General features: G+C 39.0%; 1 protein-coding gene across 1 annotated transcript in view; it reads right to left on the reverse strand.

The window, feature by feature from the left end:
* DCC (DCC netrin 1 receptor) overlaps positions 1-19625 on the reverse strand; it is a 943937-nt gene that overhangs the window by 109141 nt on the left and 815171 nt on the right. The window contains exon 16 of the mRNA XM_054032598.1: positions 3089-3184. Coding sequence (XP_053888573.1) covers positions 3089-3184 — 96 coding nt within the window. The remainder of the gene's footprint in view (positions 1-3088; positions 3185-19625) is intronic.

The following is a 19625-nucleotide window of genomic DNA, read 5'->3' on the forward strand; positions in this document are numbered from 1 at the left end:
GAGACATAAGCACACTTCTTTTATGCATTTGGTGATCATGCTGCCTTCAGACAGATCAATAGACTGAACATAATGGTATGCAGTGGTAGGAGGTGAAGTTAGCACAACACACAGAGGCAATCTGTGGTAGGTTTTATTACACAAAAAAGTTTGCTTCCATTTCCAAAAATGCAGTTCCATATTGGAAAGCCATACTTGGCAGTTAGCCAATGCTATCTAGAACATCATGGGCCTGATTCTCTTCTCACTTCATTGTAATTGAATTGACTTCAACAGAATTAACCCTGACTTACAACAACGTGATAGAAGAATTGGATTGCATGTGGTCAGAGCAGTGTCATTTTATATTAAAATGTTACCTATATATATTTGCAATTTAAAAACAAGATTATGATTTTACCAACCAAAAATTTCAGGCTGCAGTAATTATGACACAGTACACACAACCATATTTTTTGCAAAATAACAGACTATGTAATTAATCAAAGCACAAATTAATCTGACATTTCCCGATTGATATTACTTCAGTTTGTCAGCTCTATATGTATTTCAAACTGCTGACACTCTTTGATCACATTTTTTTTTTTTGTAATTTTGTAATTAATTATTTAGGACTTCAGGAGGCCACAGACTTTGGAATAAAAAATACAGGAGGAAAGCATGTTTAAAATTTATGATGAGCAACTAGATGAACCCTTTAATGCTGTTGTTGTTGCTGCTTCATTCATCATCAGTTTCTTTAGAAGCTTGAACATTGATGCTTGGAGAAATAGAGCAATCTGGTTGTTCACCTACAGATCCAAAATGAATTTGGACATTCTGCATAGCAGGTTGGGTTGAAACTTCTTTGCCTATTCACAAAGAATATTGCTACTCTTAAGATTTCAATTCCCAGTTCTAAACTGAAATTTTCAAGGAGATTTGTCTACAAGCTGTGACATAATGAACACTTTTCATTTTTGTTTCTTTTTTGCTTACATAGTTAATGCTGTAAGGTAATATACATTTGGTATTTTGGCAAATAAAACACTGCATCTTTCTTCTTTCCCCATAGTGACATACTGAATTCTGAAGGTCTGTTGTACAGAGGATTATGAAGAAAGACTAGGTCTAGCAAAATAAATGATTAGATTCAATCAATCAAGATAATTCAGTTCTTGAAACATGCCATCACTTAGCTGAGAAACAGTGGAATTTCTATAATCCTTTGGTGTCTGAAAATAGGTCCCTAAACACTTCCTTCGCTTTTCAAAACAGAGTTATTTGCTGCTGTTCATGTTCGGACATCTGTCATTTAGATATTGCATACCTTTGATAAAAAAGTTTCTGCTTCCTTTAATTCTTATTTTGCTTGTCACATCATTTGAGATTATATGTTATACACACATAAAATTCTATATCTGTTTCTATATATACAATTCTTATGCACTGAAATAAATATAATAGTTAAATTTTCTTTTTCACTCAGGGCAAGTCAGTTCAACAACCACTCAGGGAGTTCAACTAAAATGTTTCTCACTTTGCTGAACGTAGTTTTTGAAATGCTCTTCCATGAATAACCCAATGGTACTGACTCACTTCAGAAGCCACATCCAGAAGGGTAAGAGATTAGATAGGAAACTCCTTGTTAGAGCTGCTCTTAGAAGTAAAAGAGAAACTGCAAAGTGGCATACAGTACTTGTACAGAGTCCTTGGTCAAGTCACCAAAGTAGAACCCAAGCTTGACATACCTTTTTCACATCAGGATAACATTTCATTTCTGAGAGGTCACATACATACATACATACATACATAAAAAAAAAAATCCCCACAGGCTACACATAGATAATTCTTGATCTAGCATCGACACGGGACAAACGGTAAAAACAAAAACACAAAACAAAACATGGATTTTGAACCAAGTTCATCAAATAAAGATTTCAAAAGACACATACATAATCTCACGTGCCTAGGAGGAAGAACTGACCCTTGTAGATACCACATCAGAAGTGATATTAACAATGTTGAAGCCACATGCTCACTGCTATGTATTACATCTGGATATGGTTTCTCACAGTTGCCTTTGCTTTTACACTGAATGTTTCTCCCCACCTTTGGGACTTTCCAAGATTTCTTAGGGGAATACTTCACAAACACATATGGACAATGGACGGTTTTCCATTTGGAGCCAGAGTGCTGCCATTTGATTTAATTATCCTTAATGGTTCACCCTAGTCAGTCTGTCTGTTAATGGTCCTTTTGCTCTCAGTGACATAAGCTTCCTTCCTTTGAGGAAGTTCTTAACATGGTGGGTGAAACACAAGGAAAAACTACCAAATGATGGTGTTACTCCAGAGGAAAATCATTTTTGTTTTTGTATTTATTCTTTTTGTTATCAGCTCTCTGCAGTCTCACCCACTCATCCCAAAAACCTATACATGCACAAAGGTCCGATTTGACCAACGGAACCCTAAACTTAGCGGAACCCTGTTTTTTGTGCCAAGAATACATCTATGAAAAAAAATGTTGCATGGTAAGTGAGTAGCCTGATTAATACTGGGTATTCTGTTTTGTGTGAGTTTATATCGTCATTAATTGTTTGCAATACTTTCCTTCATTTTATCTGAGACCTGGCTATCTGACCCTATCTATGTCTGTGACTGTTCTTGGCTTTAATTAATTAATTTCAATTTAGCAAAAATAATAAGAGATAGAGAAAATAATTAAATTCTGTGCTTGATCTGTGACAGCAGCCACAATTTTAACCTGATCTTCAGATATTCAAATTGCTCTGGGATTCATGCTGCTCCCAAGCCAACTCAATCAAACTACTAACGGATGTGCAAGCATTACATTATTTTATATCAGCTAATGAAAATTTACTGCTGTAAAATATATTTCAGGAAAGTGTAATTAATTAATTATCTTATAGCCATGTAGTTCAACCATTTAAAATGGGGTGGAAAAAATAATCTGATTTATTTTAGCAGAAACTTGGCTGTTGAAGAGCTTTTTCTTTATTGGCTTCCCAAAACAGTTTGCCTAATATGTACGTAAGTCTAATGATAACTGATATGGAACAAAGTAAGAATCAACATTTCCAACTCACCTGTCAACGATCTAGTGGTGGCACTTTCATAGAGAGGGACTCCTTCACCCACGTTGTTAAAGGCTTTTAAAGAAATTACATAATGGGAACTTGGCTCTGCAGGCAAAAACAAACAAGGCAAAACACACATTGTTAAAATCAATGCTCTGAATCAGACTGGATTAGCATTTTCATGAAAAATAAATAAAATATGTTAAGTGAACGCTTGTGCAAACTAAGCCAACGGCTAGTAGAGCTGCTTAGAAAGCTGTCACGTTTTTGCTTTCATTCCATTCAGGCTTCTAATTTAGGGCCAACCTTATAGTCCTTTCTCAGTCTTTAATCAAAGTTCCCATTTAAGTCAATGAATGTTTTGCCTGAGTAAGGACTGCAAGCTCAGCCTTTTCTTCTATAAGAAGTAACTACTGACGCACAACTCTGCATGGAGATTCATTCAGGAGATCATACTCCCCCTGCATGTTGTATGGGGTCTTGCTTCGTGTCACTGTGCAGCATGGATTTAGCGGTACATCAGGAATTGGATCCACTGACCCCTATATGGAAGGAAAGTTGTCAGGACAGATGCTATGGTTGCCATTCCATTTCAATAATTGGAAACGTTCCTTTTCCCCAATCCCTGATGAGGTCCCCAGCTCACCACCCAGGTACTCAGGCTGGGTATCTGGGGAAGGATTTGAGGCCAAGATTTTAAGATCACTAACTATATATCTGATTTGGTTTTTGCATGTCAGTGCATTTTAAATGCCCTCTACCTCCTTCCCCCCACCACCACCTTTTTGCTGGAGATTTTGTTCCGAACCAAAATTCGAACAACTCACAAACCATTATAATTGCTATCTTGCTGATGAGGAGTATATCTCACTCCTTAACTCATTTGTGACAGAAAATACATTGGTAATAGCTATTTTACTACTGTTTATCTTACTAATATTGAGCATTTATCAAGCCTTGAGCTATATGAATAATGCTGGCATCCTGACTTGAAGCTCAGGCATTGTATATCACTCTGCTGTGCAGTTAGAGATTTATAATTTACTAACTGTTGTACTAATGAAGACCACTAATCATCCAGGGATATACATGGGGGGAGGGATAGCTCAGTGGTTTGAGCATTGGCCTACTAAACCCAGGGTTGTGAGTTCAATCCTTGAGGGGGCCACTTAGGGATCTGGGGCAAAATCAGTACTTGGTCCTGCTAGTGAAGGCAGGGGGCTGGACTTGATGACCTTTCAAGGTCCCTTCCAGTTCTAGGAGATAGGATATCTCCATTTATTTATAATTTACATCCAAAGCTATCTAGCTATTCTGGCTATGCTGTAAATGTGTGGGATGTGGAGGACAGAAATACTGACATACAAGAATTAACTTTTGGCAACATGAATATTCTTGGATACCGTTATGTGTCATAGATTGCAATAGGAATATTCTAAATATATCCCCGAAAGAAAAGAAAGTAAACAGAGTAGGTCAGTTTCGTAATGCTTTTTGCTACTGTTTTCAGAAGAAAATAAAACATACTCCTGCATGTTCCCATGTTATAGCTTGAGAGCCACGTTTTCTTCAGTAGGGAAGTTGGTTGTTATTATATTGATGTAAATTTTAACCAAGAATGCTGCATGCTCACATATGGACCAAACATAGGGAACCACTTTCTTGAGATTCTTTATTTCGCAGAAACAAATGCTTTTAGTGAGAAGACATGAATTAATGTTATGTTACAAAGGAATTGCTATGGAATTACATACTTTATCCACATTAATATTAAATGAGTTAGGAATGATAAATGTTATTATACTAAATACTGAATGAAATAACAATAATTAACAATGTATTGTATAGTGTTGCTAGTACCCCTGAATTTTGTAATTAATATTATGTTGAGCAGAAACTGTGACTATTTGTTTAATATTCAGGTAGATGCCCTGTTCATTTCCAAAAAGAGCTAAATTTTTAAAACTGGCTAATGAATGACTGGAGCATTATCCATTAATAATGCTCTACACTAAGTGTTCCATGGTTATTGCTTCAATTGGTATTCACTGTAATATAATTCGTCATGATGAAATTATTTAATATTCATGGAGACATAATATAAAAAATCATGTGATTTCTGCGATGCACTAGCTTATTATCTTAGATTTCTAATCTTTAGGGGTACCTGACTTTGTTAATCTTTAGGTTCTCTATGAAGATATAGTAGTTGTTATAATAAAAAAAAATTGCCTGGTATTCTGCAACTTTTACAGTACAATTCTACAAGTTATTCTCTGAAAAGAAACATACCATGTGATCTACATATCTAATCAAAACACATCTTGAACTTCCAATATTGACTACCTGAAATTAATTGCTCACAAATAATCTACTGACCAAAAATTATTCCTAGGAATTATTTGGAAAACAATTTCAAACAAATTCTTTGCAGAAAAATGTGATCTGTTCACAGAAAATCCACAAACAGAGGCTATATTCATCAAACACATTCTTCCTTACAACTGTCCAAATGTCTAAATGATTATCCACCATCCATTATTCATACACACACACACACACACACACACACACACACACACCAAATTTGGGTGAGGGTCTCGCTTCCACTTAGGGGTCCTAGGCAGTTGCCTAGGGCGCCATGATTTGGGGGGGGGGCGCATTTTGATGGCCTTGGCGGCAATTTGGCGGCAGGGGGCTCCTTCCATGCTCCGGGTCTTCGGCGGCAATTCTGCGGCAGGTCCTTCACTCGCTCCGGGACCCGCCGCCGAAATGCCCAAAGACCGGGAGCGCGGAAGGACCCCCGCCTAGGGTGCCAAAAACCCTGGCGCCACTCCTAGGTCTCATTAGCAAACATGGATCACATTTCAAGAGAACTTGGTTTGAAATTTGGGTGTGAAGGGAAGATTTATGGCTTTAAGTAACAAACAAGAAAAGTTCAGGTGTTTCAGTGAAGTCTGTTGCTAACTAGGGCAATAAGTAATAAACTAGGTCTCATTTAAAAATATAAAAAAATAAATAAAAAATAACATTAATAATAGGTCTTCATCCTCTCTTTTGAGTTTACGTCCAGATGCAGTCATCAGTCATATCCTTTCTTAGCCTTCATTTTGCTATGCTAAACAAGCCTAGATTAATCGTTTAAACTCTATTCATAAAATAGGATCTGCATTCCCCTGTTCATCCTAGTAACTCTTCTCTGCAACTATTCCAGTTTGAATGTATCTTTCTTGGTCATAGGGTGACCAGAAATGTCTTCCAAATGAGGTCTTACCAGTGCCTCTTTTGACGTATTAATTTATCTCTACTGGAAATAACTTGCCTGATAAACCCTAGGATGACAAGGTGGGTGAGGTAATTTCTTTTATTGGACCAACTTCTGTTGGTGAAAGAGACAAGCTTTTAAGCTACTCAGAGCTCTTTAGTTCTGACCTGCAATGAAAATTAAAACATTGTCTGACCTGAAGAAGTTAGCTCAAAAGCTCTATGTAGCTCAAAAACTTGTCTCTCTCATCCACAGAAGTCAGTCCAATAAAAGATATTACCTCACTCACCTTGTCTCTCTAATACCCTGGGACCAACACAGCTACAAAACATGGCAAACATCCTAGGATCACATTTGATTTTTTGTTACAGCCACATTATAATGGTGGCTCATAGTCATCCTGTGACTGACCAAAACACCAGGGTCTCTTTATTCCTCTTTCACTTTCAAGCAGTTTATAGCAGACACTCTTATTATTAGACCCTAATGCTGTGGTATTTGAGCTCAATATCAGAGCTACATCCTAGTCTGAATCTAGGAGACGCTGCTGTGAAGTCAAATACTGTTGCATGGCTAAATGTTGCCTTTTAAATTGCACCCACTGTATTATTTATGGGGCCACTCTGGAGCTGAGTTTTTTATTTCTGCATTTAGTTTGGTTTTAAAATATAAACATTTAAAATGAGACTTGGCACCTTTGACAATTAAAAATACAATCCAATCAAGTCAAAAACACCAGTGTCAAAACAGCAACCATCGTACAAGAAGCCAAAACCAATTTTTCCCCACCTCAGTTCCCACAAAACCCTAATCTCCCAATTCAAATCTACTCCCAATGTCCCCTGCTACCCAACATGTCAACTTTTCCCAAATGCTTACCCAATACCTGTGCTTTGAAGAGTGCCCTTAAACTCAATACCTTTGGGATATTTCAGACTAAAGATGGAGTCTCTCCTTACCCTGAAAAATGTGTCCATTTTACTGTTATGTGAGATGCATTTTACTGTTACCTTCCAACTATATGTCTCTCTTTTGTTGTGTCTTGTCAGAAATAGGGTCATAAGCTCTTTATGGACTAGAAGATATTAATGTAATACAACGAATAAATAATAATATAGGTGAAATACAAGTGAAGAGCCCCACAATGAATGGCCTGCCAACAACTCCTTCTCTCCTGTACCAGGGGAGTTCTAACTCCAGTAACTGCACCAATCCCAACTGTGGCAGTAAGGCACCGGGAGAATGGGGGTCTATCAGATAGGCAATTCACAAGTCATTATGAACTTTACACATCAAACCCACAACCTTGAACTCTGCCTGAGGAGTATTGGTGTAATGTGCTCTTGACAAGATAGCCTGCTTAACAAGTAGGCTGTCACCTCCTTCTCTAGCTTCTTGTACCAAGTTGGTTTAAGATGTAGTCCTGTGTAGCACTTGTTACAATGTTCTACTCTTGGGAAGACAAAGGCCTGGAGGATTGTAGTGAGGTCTGCAGAAAGGGCAGGTAATCTCCAGACCAGATGCAGCTATAACAAAGCCATCTTGGTCGTGGCTGCCGTATGACTGTCTAACAAGAAATAGGATTCTAACAAGGCATCTGAACTGCAAAAGTAATGAGTTGAGGGGGGCTGCCCGGATGATACTTAGGAGCTGCTTGAGGGAAATTTGAAGCTGTGCCCCATGACATAATGTCCTTAGACCCCCTCACTCGTGAAGGATTGCTATACTGAGTTCTGCTTCACTACAACAACTTACAACTCCTCTCCCATCTTCCACCTCTTCTAAACCGAGAGTTGGGGTGGAGGTGCAAGTCCCAGCTGCACAGGAGGGAGTTCCCCTCCAGCCGAGGAAAGCTCTACTGGACAGTCACAGCAGAATTACGGCTCTTTTGACTCATTCAAGTGGCACAAAGGGGACATAACCTGAGAATCTGGCCCATTCTGTTTTCCATATCTTCCAGTTACCTATCTCAGCCTGCCAACATCACTTTTGTCTTCTCTGGATTGAACGTTATCTGCACCATTTGGGTCCGATGAAATTGAGAGTGAGCTGAGTGTTGTCAGCACACTAAAAACACTTCAACCCAGGCCTCAGCCCTACTAACAACCCCATATATATATTGAACGGGGGGGGGGGGAGGGGGAAGTGATAAGGTGGAATCCTACATGAATGAGCCCTTAGGGCAGAAAACCAATCACCTAAAATTATTTCAGAGAGAAATGAAAAAGTCACCAAAAAGCAGTCCAATCTGCTCCTATTTGGGTCTGTGAATCAATAACATGCAACGACCAATAGTATCAACATATGTTGACAAATCTACTGACATCAGCATTACATATTGCCAGAAAGAGATCATTAAGCAATACAACAAGTGCCAAATGCAGGTTGAAAACCAGATTGACAAAAGCCATGGACGTCTGAGGCATTAAGAGATGTTCAGAGCCCAGGTTTGGAACAAAGGTTTCCCAGCACCTGCAGCAACTCAGTAAGCTACACCATTGTAATTTGAGCAAAGACGTCTGAGTCACTGCCTACTTCAAGATTTTGCCCTGTGAGACAACTGTGTGTGTATCTGAAGAATGCTCTCTGTAAAATAAGGAGGAATTTCTTCATAATGGGAAGCACTCAGATCTGGCCCCGGAGAATACTGCTAAGATATAGTAAGTTACCCTATGCACAATACATCTGCTCTTTGAGATTGACATGGTGAAGGCCATGCAGAGCTGGTCAAGCATGCCAAGGGAATTCACTGCACTACCTGTAGGAATATTGTAGTAGATGTAATTCTACTGAAGGCTGGAAAGCCCAGGGAGGGATTCTGCCTTCTTGGAGTTCCCTCTGAGGCAGCGTGGGTGTGCACCACCACCAACACAAACATGTTGAACTTGACAAATTGGAGAATTGGTCTGATATCAATTAAATGAAATTCAAGAAAGACAACTGAAAGTACTACACTTAGGAGGGAAATATCAAATGCACAAATAGAAAATGGGGAATAACCGGTGAGACAGTGGGACAGCTGAAAAGGATCTTGAGATTATAGTGGATCACAAATTGAAAATGAGTCAACAGTGTGATACAGCTGTGAAAAAGGGTAATATAATTCTTGCATGTATTATCAAGAGTGTCGTATGTAGGATACGGGAGGTAACTGTCCCAACTCTATTCTGCACTGGTGAGGCCTCAGTTGGGGTGCATCACACCTTAGAAAAAATGCAGACAAATTGGAGAGAGACAAGAGGAAAGCCACAAAAAATGATAAAACGTTTAGACAACCTAATCTGTGAGAAAAGGTTAAAAAATCTGGGTATTTTAGTCTTGAGAAAAGAGGGAGGACCAAATAATAGACTTCAAATATGTTAAGGGATGTAAAGCATACTGTGATCAATTCTTCTCCATGTCTACTGAACGTAAGACAAGAAGTAATCAGCTTATTCTGCAGCTATGGAGAATTAGGTAAGATACTAGGCAAAACTTTGTAACAATAAGGAAAGTTAAGCACTGGAATAGGCTTCCAAGGGAGGTTATGAAATCCCTGTCATTGGAGGTTTTTAAGAACAGGTTGGACACACATCTGTCAGGGATTGTCCAGGCATACTTGATCCTGTCTCAGTACAGGGGGCGGTAGTAGACGATCTCTCAAGATCCCTTCGAGCCCTACATATCTATGATTCTATGTGCCTTAATGTCACAATGAAGCCCAGATTCAGCATATTTTCACTGCCATTAGGTGCAGTGAGATTACAAAGAAACAGCAAGATTGATAAGCTCTCCATCTTGGACAATCTTATCCTTTCCCCTGTGAACAAGACTGAAAAGTAGACCTGAACCCAGTATAAGAAAATTATATCCTATTTAGAAACAATCTTTTAATCCTATTAGCAGTCTTTAATCATATTAGCTGTTCTCTTTATAAAATACTGTATTAGCATAAAGCAACAGAGGGTCCTGTGGCACCTTTGAGACTAACAGAAGTACTGGGAGCATAAGCTTTCGTGGGTAAGAACCTCACTTCTTCAGATGCAAGTAATGGAAATCTCCAGAGGCAGGTATATATCAGTGTGGAGATAACGAGGTTAGTTCAATCAGGGAGGGTGAGGTGCTCTGCTAGCAGTTGAGGTGTGAACACCAAGGGAGGAGAAACTCTTTCTGTAGTTGGATAGCCATTCACAGTCTTTGTTTAATCCTGAGCTGATGGTGTCAAATTTGCAAATGAACTGGAGCTCAGCAGTTTCTCTTTGGAGTCTGGTCCTGAAGTTTTTTTGCTGTAAGATGGCTACCTTTACATCTGCTATTGTGTGGCCAGGGAGGTTAAAGTGTTCTCCTACAGGTTTTTGTATATTGCCATTGAACTAACCTCGTTATCTCCACACTGATATATACCTGCCTCTGGAGATTTCCATTACTTGCATCTGAAGAAGTGAGGTTCTTACCCACGAAAGCTTATGCTCCCAGTACTTCTGTTAGTCTCAAAGGTGCCACAGGACCCTCTGTTGCTTTTTACAGATTCAGACTAACACGGCTACCCCTCTGATACTTGTATTAGCATAGCATTAACAACATGTCATGGCAATGTTCAAAGAAGTTAATTTCTTCTTACCAAAACTTTCCCTGTAGTTACAGGTAGATAAAAGAATTTTTACTTGCTGCCTTTAACTTCTGCTATGCATTGTATAAAAGCCACCTTTCAGAAAGGGTTGCATTTCAGTGATGGATAAGATCAACACTTTAATATCAGTGGATAAAGTAGGCCAGGTGATTTGGAATGTTTGCGTGGTTGGCAAGGAACACGTAAGTGATAATTGTTATTAAGAATGTAATGGAAATACATGCCTTTTGAACACTTTTTCAGTAAATTAAAAGAACTACCAATATATTGGCCATTCTGTAATATACTAGAACTTGCATTTGTTTTTCATCTTTCTGTTAAATTGTACGTTGCATTATATCAGGGAGTAAATTACTGTATTTAAAAAACACGTTAGTACAATGCAATTTAAACTAGCCTTATAGGGCGCACTTCAAACATTTCTTCTGTATGTCTATAAAATATGGATCTAGCTCTCCTATTTGTATAAATGAAAAACCAAGGGTTTGTGCACACACCTGTAAGCAATGGGAGCATCTATAAATAGTGAAGGTTGAAGTTCGGCTGCAGATGTGAAAATTCAGCCAATAATATTTTCCTAGCCCAAAAGGTTTAAACTTGGTGCCCAAATTCAACCAGCTAAGTACTTAGACACTAAGTAAATGGCCTGATTTTTGAGATACTGAAGATATGAGCATGTGAACCTCCTAAATAAATCAGGTGGCTTTTGTTTAGGTTCCTAAATATAAACTCAGGCTCCTGAATTAGGCACCTAAATTTGAATGTTTTGGCCTATCAAAATATGATGGGCTGAACTTTCAAACCTGCTGTAGAAAATAAAGACTGCTCTTATGATTAAAACATTGGACTGGGATTCAGGACACCTGGGCTGCTATCCTGGCTCTATCACAGACTTCCTGAGAGACTTCATCTTTCCATGCCTTAGTTCCCTGTTTGTAAAATGGTATTAATCATTCTGCTACCTTTTGTCTCCTATCTATTTAGCCTCTTTGCTGCTCAGCTCTTTATGACTCTCACTATATGTTTGTACAGGGCCCAGTTGTGGTAGGCACTGGTCTCAGTTGGATCATCCAGACATTGTGGTAATACAAATAATAACAACATAATATGTAAATTCTTGGTTATATTTAAAAAATAGTGTTTAAATTTAATTTATAATGGTGCCCAAGGATTGCAGTGTTACCATGCTGCTGCTGCCCAGGGATGCAGGGGGGTGGAGAGAGGTCCTGGCTCACCTGTGTTGCAGAAAGGCACAATCTTGCCCTCCATTTTTCATCCAATGTCAGTTATTAACCTAACCCACTAAAAATGTAATGGGGAGTGTTATAGGAGCAAATTCTGCAGTCTTTACTCAGGCAAGCCTCCTACTAACATTCCTGGAAATTCGACTGGAGTTAGTACCACAGGATTTGGCCTCTTCTATGACCTGTACAGTAACGTTTCATTTGAATGACTCCTTCAGCACTCTGCTTCCCTGACTTCCAAAGGCAGTCAATGAATCATTACAAGAATTAGATGTATGCATATCCATAGGGTTAATGTGTCTCTTCAGGCAACAAACAATTCTAAGGCACTGAGGTAGTAACACTACTTTCAAATGGTGAGTTTCATGATATTTAAATGTTTCATTGTGATTGACTGTTAATTGTGCCACAATGTATTGGAGACAATTGTGTGTATATATAGATACATGTACTGCCTCTAGAAATATTTTGTTTCTAAAAAATTAGGGAGTTTGATTCTCATTATAAATTCTCTCTTCTCTGTTAAACAATCATCTGCATTATTTTAATGTGGTTCAGGAGATCCCATCAAGAGTAAATTCCATCTATACAGTAGCTTTTAAGATGTCATCTCATCATGCATTATACCTGCTCACTCATTTCTCTTGAGTCATGTCCTATGTGGATCATAACAAAGCGTACAGGCTTTCAAAGAATGACTTGAACATGCTTAGAAATAGGTCTCCTCCCCTGTGGAGACATGAACCTTTACAACTCCCACAGTGCATTACAAGCTCAGTGCGTACTGTATAAGTTATAAAGCTAAACCAAGTTAAAAAAAAATAAATGGCATATGTGTTTGGAATTTATGTTACAAACACAGCTGAAATCAGTAAAAGTTAAATAGTGTAGCAGAAACTAAAGCAAAAGACATATGGACAAATGAATTAAAAATGAATAACCATCATCTACAAGGCATTCTGGCTTCCTAATAAAATGCATTCACTGTGTGAGTAGTGTAAACTCGGTTTTGTGCAGGATTTCTTTGGGTACCTGCACAGAAAGTAATATTGAGACTTTTGGAACAGGAAAAGGCTGTTTGGCTTCACAGAAATGGTACTTCCATTCAGGGAAATATAAATGTATGTACTTAGGATCTGTTTCACGGTGTTATTCTGCTCTGCATCGGTCTGCTGAGGCAAGGTGAGGCGGATGTAAGCCTGTCTAAGGCAGGGCACACCACTGAATCTGTGCCTTTGCAGAGATAACAAATCTTTGAGAAAATTCACTGTCACTGGATTATTACCATTTGGTAATAACTGTCATTTTGCCAATATGGATGAGTAAATATATGTAACAAATTATTCCTTTGTGATATTTGTATCATTTATGCAGTAAACTGGGCCTAAGGAGTTTATTCTTGGGCATTCCGTGCTGTAGCAAGGAATACTACTACTAAAATCTAGCTCTTATATAAATCTTTTCAGCAATAGATATCAAAGTGCTTTACAAAGGAGGTAAATGTCATTCTTTCCATTTTACAGATGGGGAAATGAAGGCAAAGAGAGATGAGTGACTTTCTCAAGGTCATCTAGCAGCCTAATAGCAAAGGCAGGAATAGAACGCAGGTCTTCTGAGTTTCTATCCAGAACACCAGCCACTAGGCTACATTGGAGCATTGCCCTGCTCTCTTGTTGTCCTGCTCAACTTTCATTGTCTCTCTCTTCTTTCACTCTCACTAGGACTCAAACCTTGCACTCCATGAATGAGGAGGCAGACACAGCAACTTCTGCAGTATTGCGGTGCATGGGGGAGAGGGGCAAACTCTGGGAGTTCATGTGAAAAATATGGGTTTGAGGGAAAGCCTGTGTGTGCTGCAGTGTCCATCTTTGGTCTAGAGTCTGCCCATCCATTCAGAAAAAAAAGTAATAATGCTTGCTTTCTCCCACCTTTGTCTTTCTTGTCCATTTATATTGCAAATTCTTCAAAGTGGGGCATATCCATTACTGTGTGTGTGAACAGTGCCCAGCACAATGGGGCCCTAATTTCTATTGAGCCACTATTTCTGTAAAGACACTATTGTAATCATAATCACAACAACAAGAGTGGTAGCAGCTTGAGAGGTGCTTTCTGTGAACTGATATTTGGGCAGGCAGGGAGCAAGGCAGAAGGAATGGATCTGCAACTGTTTGAGGATTCATTGTCTCTTGCCCACGCCATGGAGCAAGAGTGCCAGATTTCCAAAGCCCACTCCTGCCCTGAGACTGTGGTAGTAGAGAGGCTCTGCTGTTATGCCAGGATCTGGTGTGGGAAGATTCCTCTTCTGTGGAATATCCAGCCCCAAGCCTCGTTACACAGGTTGGCTGAAATTCACCCTGCCTGAGGACCAGGACAAAGCCTCTACACCACTCAAGACGGGGACTAAAGCAGCACATAGATCTTGTGTTGACCCTCTGCCCCAGAGCGAGGCCTAAAACAGGATGACCTAGGATGAAAATGTCACACCCCTGAGAGATGTAGTTAAGCCCACTTAAGCCCTAGTTTAGATGCTACTAGGTCTCTGCACTGAAACCAGAATCTGTAGCCACAATACAGGGAGAAGGAAGGAAAATCAGTCTGTGTAACGTTTGGCACGATGAATCATTTTGCAGTCATTTCTCAAAGGAAGGAAATAGAATGAACAGTCCCTGGAGTTTTGAAATGCTTTTTCTTGTTGGTGCTGTGCTCTAATTTGATCTTTGAGGGAGGCATGGGAGCTGCATAAAATATAACATGTTTTTGTTTGATTTCTACTGTTCCATTTTGTTTTAAAAACATGTAAAGGGAAGAGAAAATCCTAAACCTATAATAAAAAAAGCACTTTTGTTTCCTTTCATGTCTTTGTTGGAATCCACAACTGTCATCTGCAGAGATTAAACAAAATGAAGAGCTCTCTCTCTCTCTCTCTCTTTGCAGCAAACCAAAATAATTATTTGCTTCATTTATGTATGAGGGTCAAATTTAATCTAATCTATAGTTAAAAGGAAGGTGAATTCAATAAAGTCCTTGATGTTCCTTATGCTACGTTCATTAAAATATAACTTCAGATCTCAAGTGCTTCATCTGCGTTTCTCCTTGTTTGTATTTGTCGATATTCTCTTTGCTCTCATTCTGTGAGCAATGAAGCAATCTCCAATGTTTAATGTTTGATAGACTCAGAACTATAGTGCACTACCATAAGGGTGCATGGTAGCTGTAGGAGGCATGATGCTGCAGAGATAGTTAGGCATCCCATGTACCTCAGAAAGGGTCTCTGAACTAGCTCCACATAGGCCAGCACTGAGGCATGTGATGGGGAGAATGCTATGGGCTCCAGGTTTACTTTGAACCAGTGGCTTCAACACACTCTGTGAGCAGGTTGGCATGGGTACAACTGCTCTTGCTACCATGAGCCTGAGGCTGGTTAAAAAGTGGATTTTACCTCACCAACTTATCTGCATTTATCCTGCCCGGAACCTGACTACTCAAGTTCTACTGGTGAGAAGCAGATTTCAGCCAAAATGAATACAATGTAAAATATAATGTAGTGTTGCAACACATTGAAAAGACACTAAATCAAATTTAACACATCCCAAAATGTTCTTGTACTGTTCTCATCACATATGAGAGATGATTAATGTGAAGAAATCTGAAATAATTCTAATGAACTTTTCACCATTTTTATACTCTTGCTGCTCTCTCTACTTCATTCAGTGTAGGAAACAAAAACTATCTAGTAAGTTTCATTTTGGTTTTTCTAGTCAATTTCACCTTCCTGCTCCTCACAATTATTGCAAGGCTGCAACATTTGGGTTGCAAGCACTGTAAGAGAACTAATTCCATTTAATATTCATTTAAGGAGTGAAGCTCTGGTTATATATAACCACTAGTTGGTAGTCTTAACAGGGTATATTACCTCTGGGGAAATTCTGCACCACTGCACATGCGCAGAATTCATGTCCCCCAGCAGACTTTATTTCCTCTGCGAAAAATACATTCTGCCAGAGAGGCACTAGAGTTCTACGTTTGACCCACCAGGGGCTGCTGTGGTGCCAGAACAGAGGACAGCTGCTCACCAACTGGAACAGCTGATAGGGAGAGAGCAGAGGCTGCATTCCTCAAAGCGTCCTGTCTGCAGGGCCAGAAGAAGAGGCACATATTGGGGGTGGGTATGGAACAGACAGAGTGGGGCACATGAGACTGCTGGGGGATCACAGACTGGGATTCAGTGCAGGGGGACAGACTGGTTCAGAGGCTGAATAGGAGTGGGGTGCAGGGCCAGATGGCGATGGGGGTGCATGGGGACAGGAGTTCAGGGACACATGGAGGCAGGGTAAGGAAGGGTACATGGACACATAGGAGTGGGGCAGAGGTGCCTGACTGAATGAGAGAGGCTAGGGGTCATCCAGGGTCTGCATGGGGGAGGCTCCCCAACTCCCTAACTATCTCTCCCCCCAAAAAGTTCCATATTTCTCCCATCCACACTCAAAAAGCCTCCAGCTTCACTCTCAGTCTCCTTCCCAGCAATTACTTCCCTTTCCCTCAGCTCCTCCTTTACCCTTGACTCCTGCAAGCCTTTGCACTGCTTCTGAGGAGTGCAGAAAATGTGTTTCTGTATTGTAGTTTAAATTAATTATTACTCAAGTTTTGTATTAATATGCCTAGTAAGGAATCTATTTGTCAGGGGGTGGGGGGGTTGAGAACATTTCCTGAATCTTTTTCATTGTCTGTATTGTTATAGACATATTCTTGACAGGTATTTTGAAATAAATTACCAAATTAATTGAAACTGGCATGATTATATTGGGTTATTTTGACAAATAAAATATGATCAGAATTCTGCAGAATTTTAAAATATTGTGTGCCAAATTTTTTATTTTTTTTGGTGCAGAATTCCTTCAGAAGTGGTATATGAAGAGCATAGAACTACAGTGTGTAAGTGCGGTTAATAAGTTTCTCTGTGTGAGCTTTATTTGTAGTACTGATGCTTATTATTTATAGTTTAACCCTTATTTTCCAAACTATTGGTTAACAAAAGGTTGGTTACATCCCCTAGGCTTACACTGTGGAGTTCATTATTTCTATATATGGGCAGCTTCAGTCCCACAGTGCCGTTAAGTTCTATAGGACTTAAGTGAACCAAAAACTTCCATATAGCTGCTGTACTCCACAGCAATGGAGTCCCTCTTCCATCTATCCTCCTAAAAGCAAAACAGGAGCTTAGTTTTGACCCTGCGAAGTTTAGGAGCTCCACATAACTGAAACTCTCACTTTTATGAAGTGTTCAAATAGCCTTGAGAAAATTTTAAAATCAGAATTTACCTGTAGATAGTGCCAACAATGTACAAGGTATTTTATAGGGGAGAATGAAGTCAAAAATAGAAGTCCTTATATGAGGAGTTAAATCAGAAAAAACAAATATTTTAAGAAGTCCTTATCTGGATTATGTACGATGGCTGTGTTTTAGGAGATTCAGTTCCAGGGGTGGTGAAAAAGCATCAAAGGTCTATATTAAAAGAAGAAGAATATTTCAAGATGTGTACTCCTGTTTCACAAAGAAACCCTTTCATGTGCTTGTAGATGAACTCCTACATTGCCATCACATTCAAGGAGATCAATTTGATTTCTTTCTTAGGTCAGATTAAGATGTTTAGACATAAAGGTCCATATTTTTAAAAGGTATTTAGCCATTGCTGCACTCAGAGTTGCAGCACCTAAGTCTCATTTTCAAAAGTAATTTAGGTACTTAACAGCCTTTGAGATTTTTGGTTCCTAAATTATGTTTTCTTCTTCTGTTCATAAACAGGTAAAAAGGGAAAGGTGTACTTTAAACAATGAAATTCCCCTTTCTTTAATTTACTGAAATTCAATACTATCTTCATCTGATATTTGACTAGTAAGGGTTTTTTCAACAGTTAAATAGTAACAGGTAGTTTTATATAGTACTCCTCACACATAGATCTCAGGGTATTTTACAAAGAAAAGGAAACATCATTATCAGGGAAACTGAGGCCGAGAGAGTTGAAGTATCTTGCCCAAAAGTCACACAGCAGGTCAGTTGCAGAACTGAGACTAGAACCCATATCATCTGGCTCCCAATCTAGTACCCTATCCTTTGGCACACATTGCTTGCATTTTCATATGCTCACCAAAGTATTGTTTAATATTGTTTATTTGCTCTCTCACACATGTTATTAACAAAGAAATTAAGCTTTAAAGATCAGAAAATGTTTCATTCAGATTATCATAGCGAATCAGTTGTCCCAGTGCCTGACTTATTCATTTTTCACTTACTCAAAGTTTTTGTTGATAGTTGCACATTTAGTAAACTCTAGTATGCTTCTTACCTGTTCTTTTCAACTTTTGATTTCATGAGTAAGTTTTAACACAAAGCTCCAAGGATGTGAACCCAGTCATCTCATTACAAGGTTTAATGCCTTTTGAGTTGGATCAGAACAGAAATCATTATAACTTATGCGTAAAAGATTAGAATGGGCATGTGTGAAAGTTCCAGTATTGAGCATTTGTTAAAACATCCATTAATCAGGTAATAACCTTGCTATTTATAATCATAAGGGGGAAAAAAGAGAACACATTGCAAATGGGCCTTCTTGTTAGAATTATTCACTTGGGAATCAGTCAACCACTGATTCCTTTGACACAGAAGAGGTTGCATGAGAGCAGTGGATGATTGCACCTGAAATTTATGAGACTGACACAAATATCTTTCAAACACCGCAAAAGAAAACATAACAAATTCTTCACTGACAAAGCTGAAGTCATTCCAGATTTTTATATTCTGACATGCCCAAGAAGAGTATCTCCCAGGAAGTATGACCACTTTCTCATGAGATTAATTACTCTGTTTAATTTATTCTGACTTTCAGGTGTTAGTACCATCCAGTCATATTCAAAATAATCACTACAAGAAAGAGAGCCCCAAACAGTTATTAAGACAAAATGAGTGCTGGCCTTCATGCTTTTGAAGTAATTTATTCAATATTCAAGCTGTACTACTTGGTCAACTTCTGAAGCAGCAGCAGTTGAAGGCTGATTAGGTAATTAAGAAGGCTTCTGGGATCCTAAAAGTCCATGAAAACCTGAGATGAGGTGCAGGTATACAGATTAAGATGAGAGAAAAAGAAGAATTTAAGGTATGATGTTTTGTTTGGGAGATCGCATGTTATGAAGGAACCACTTATTTTGGTGTGATATTGCCAGTCATTGAGAGAAATAAAGTAATGTACTTATTGGACCTGCTAAAATAACCTATTCCAGGAGATTGTGGGTCTTTGGCTCCATCTAATGGATAGCCCATAGAATCATAAAATATCAGGGTTGGAAGGGACCTCAGGAGGTCATCTAGTCCAACCCTCTGCTCAAAGCAGGACCAAATCCCAACTAAATCATCCCAGCCATGGCCTTGTCAAG

The sequence above is a fragment of the Malaclemys terrapin genome, chromosome 6 (assembly GCF_027887155.1).
Source record: "Malaclemys terrapin pileata isolate rMalTer1 chromosome 6, rMalTer1.hap1, whole genome shotgun sequence".
Lineage (NCBI taxonomy): Eukaryota > Metazoa > Chordata > Testudines > Emydidae > Malaclemys > Malaclemys terrapin.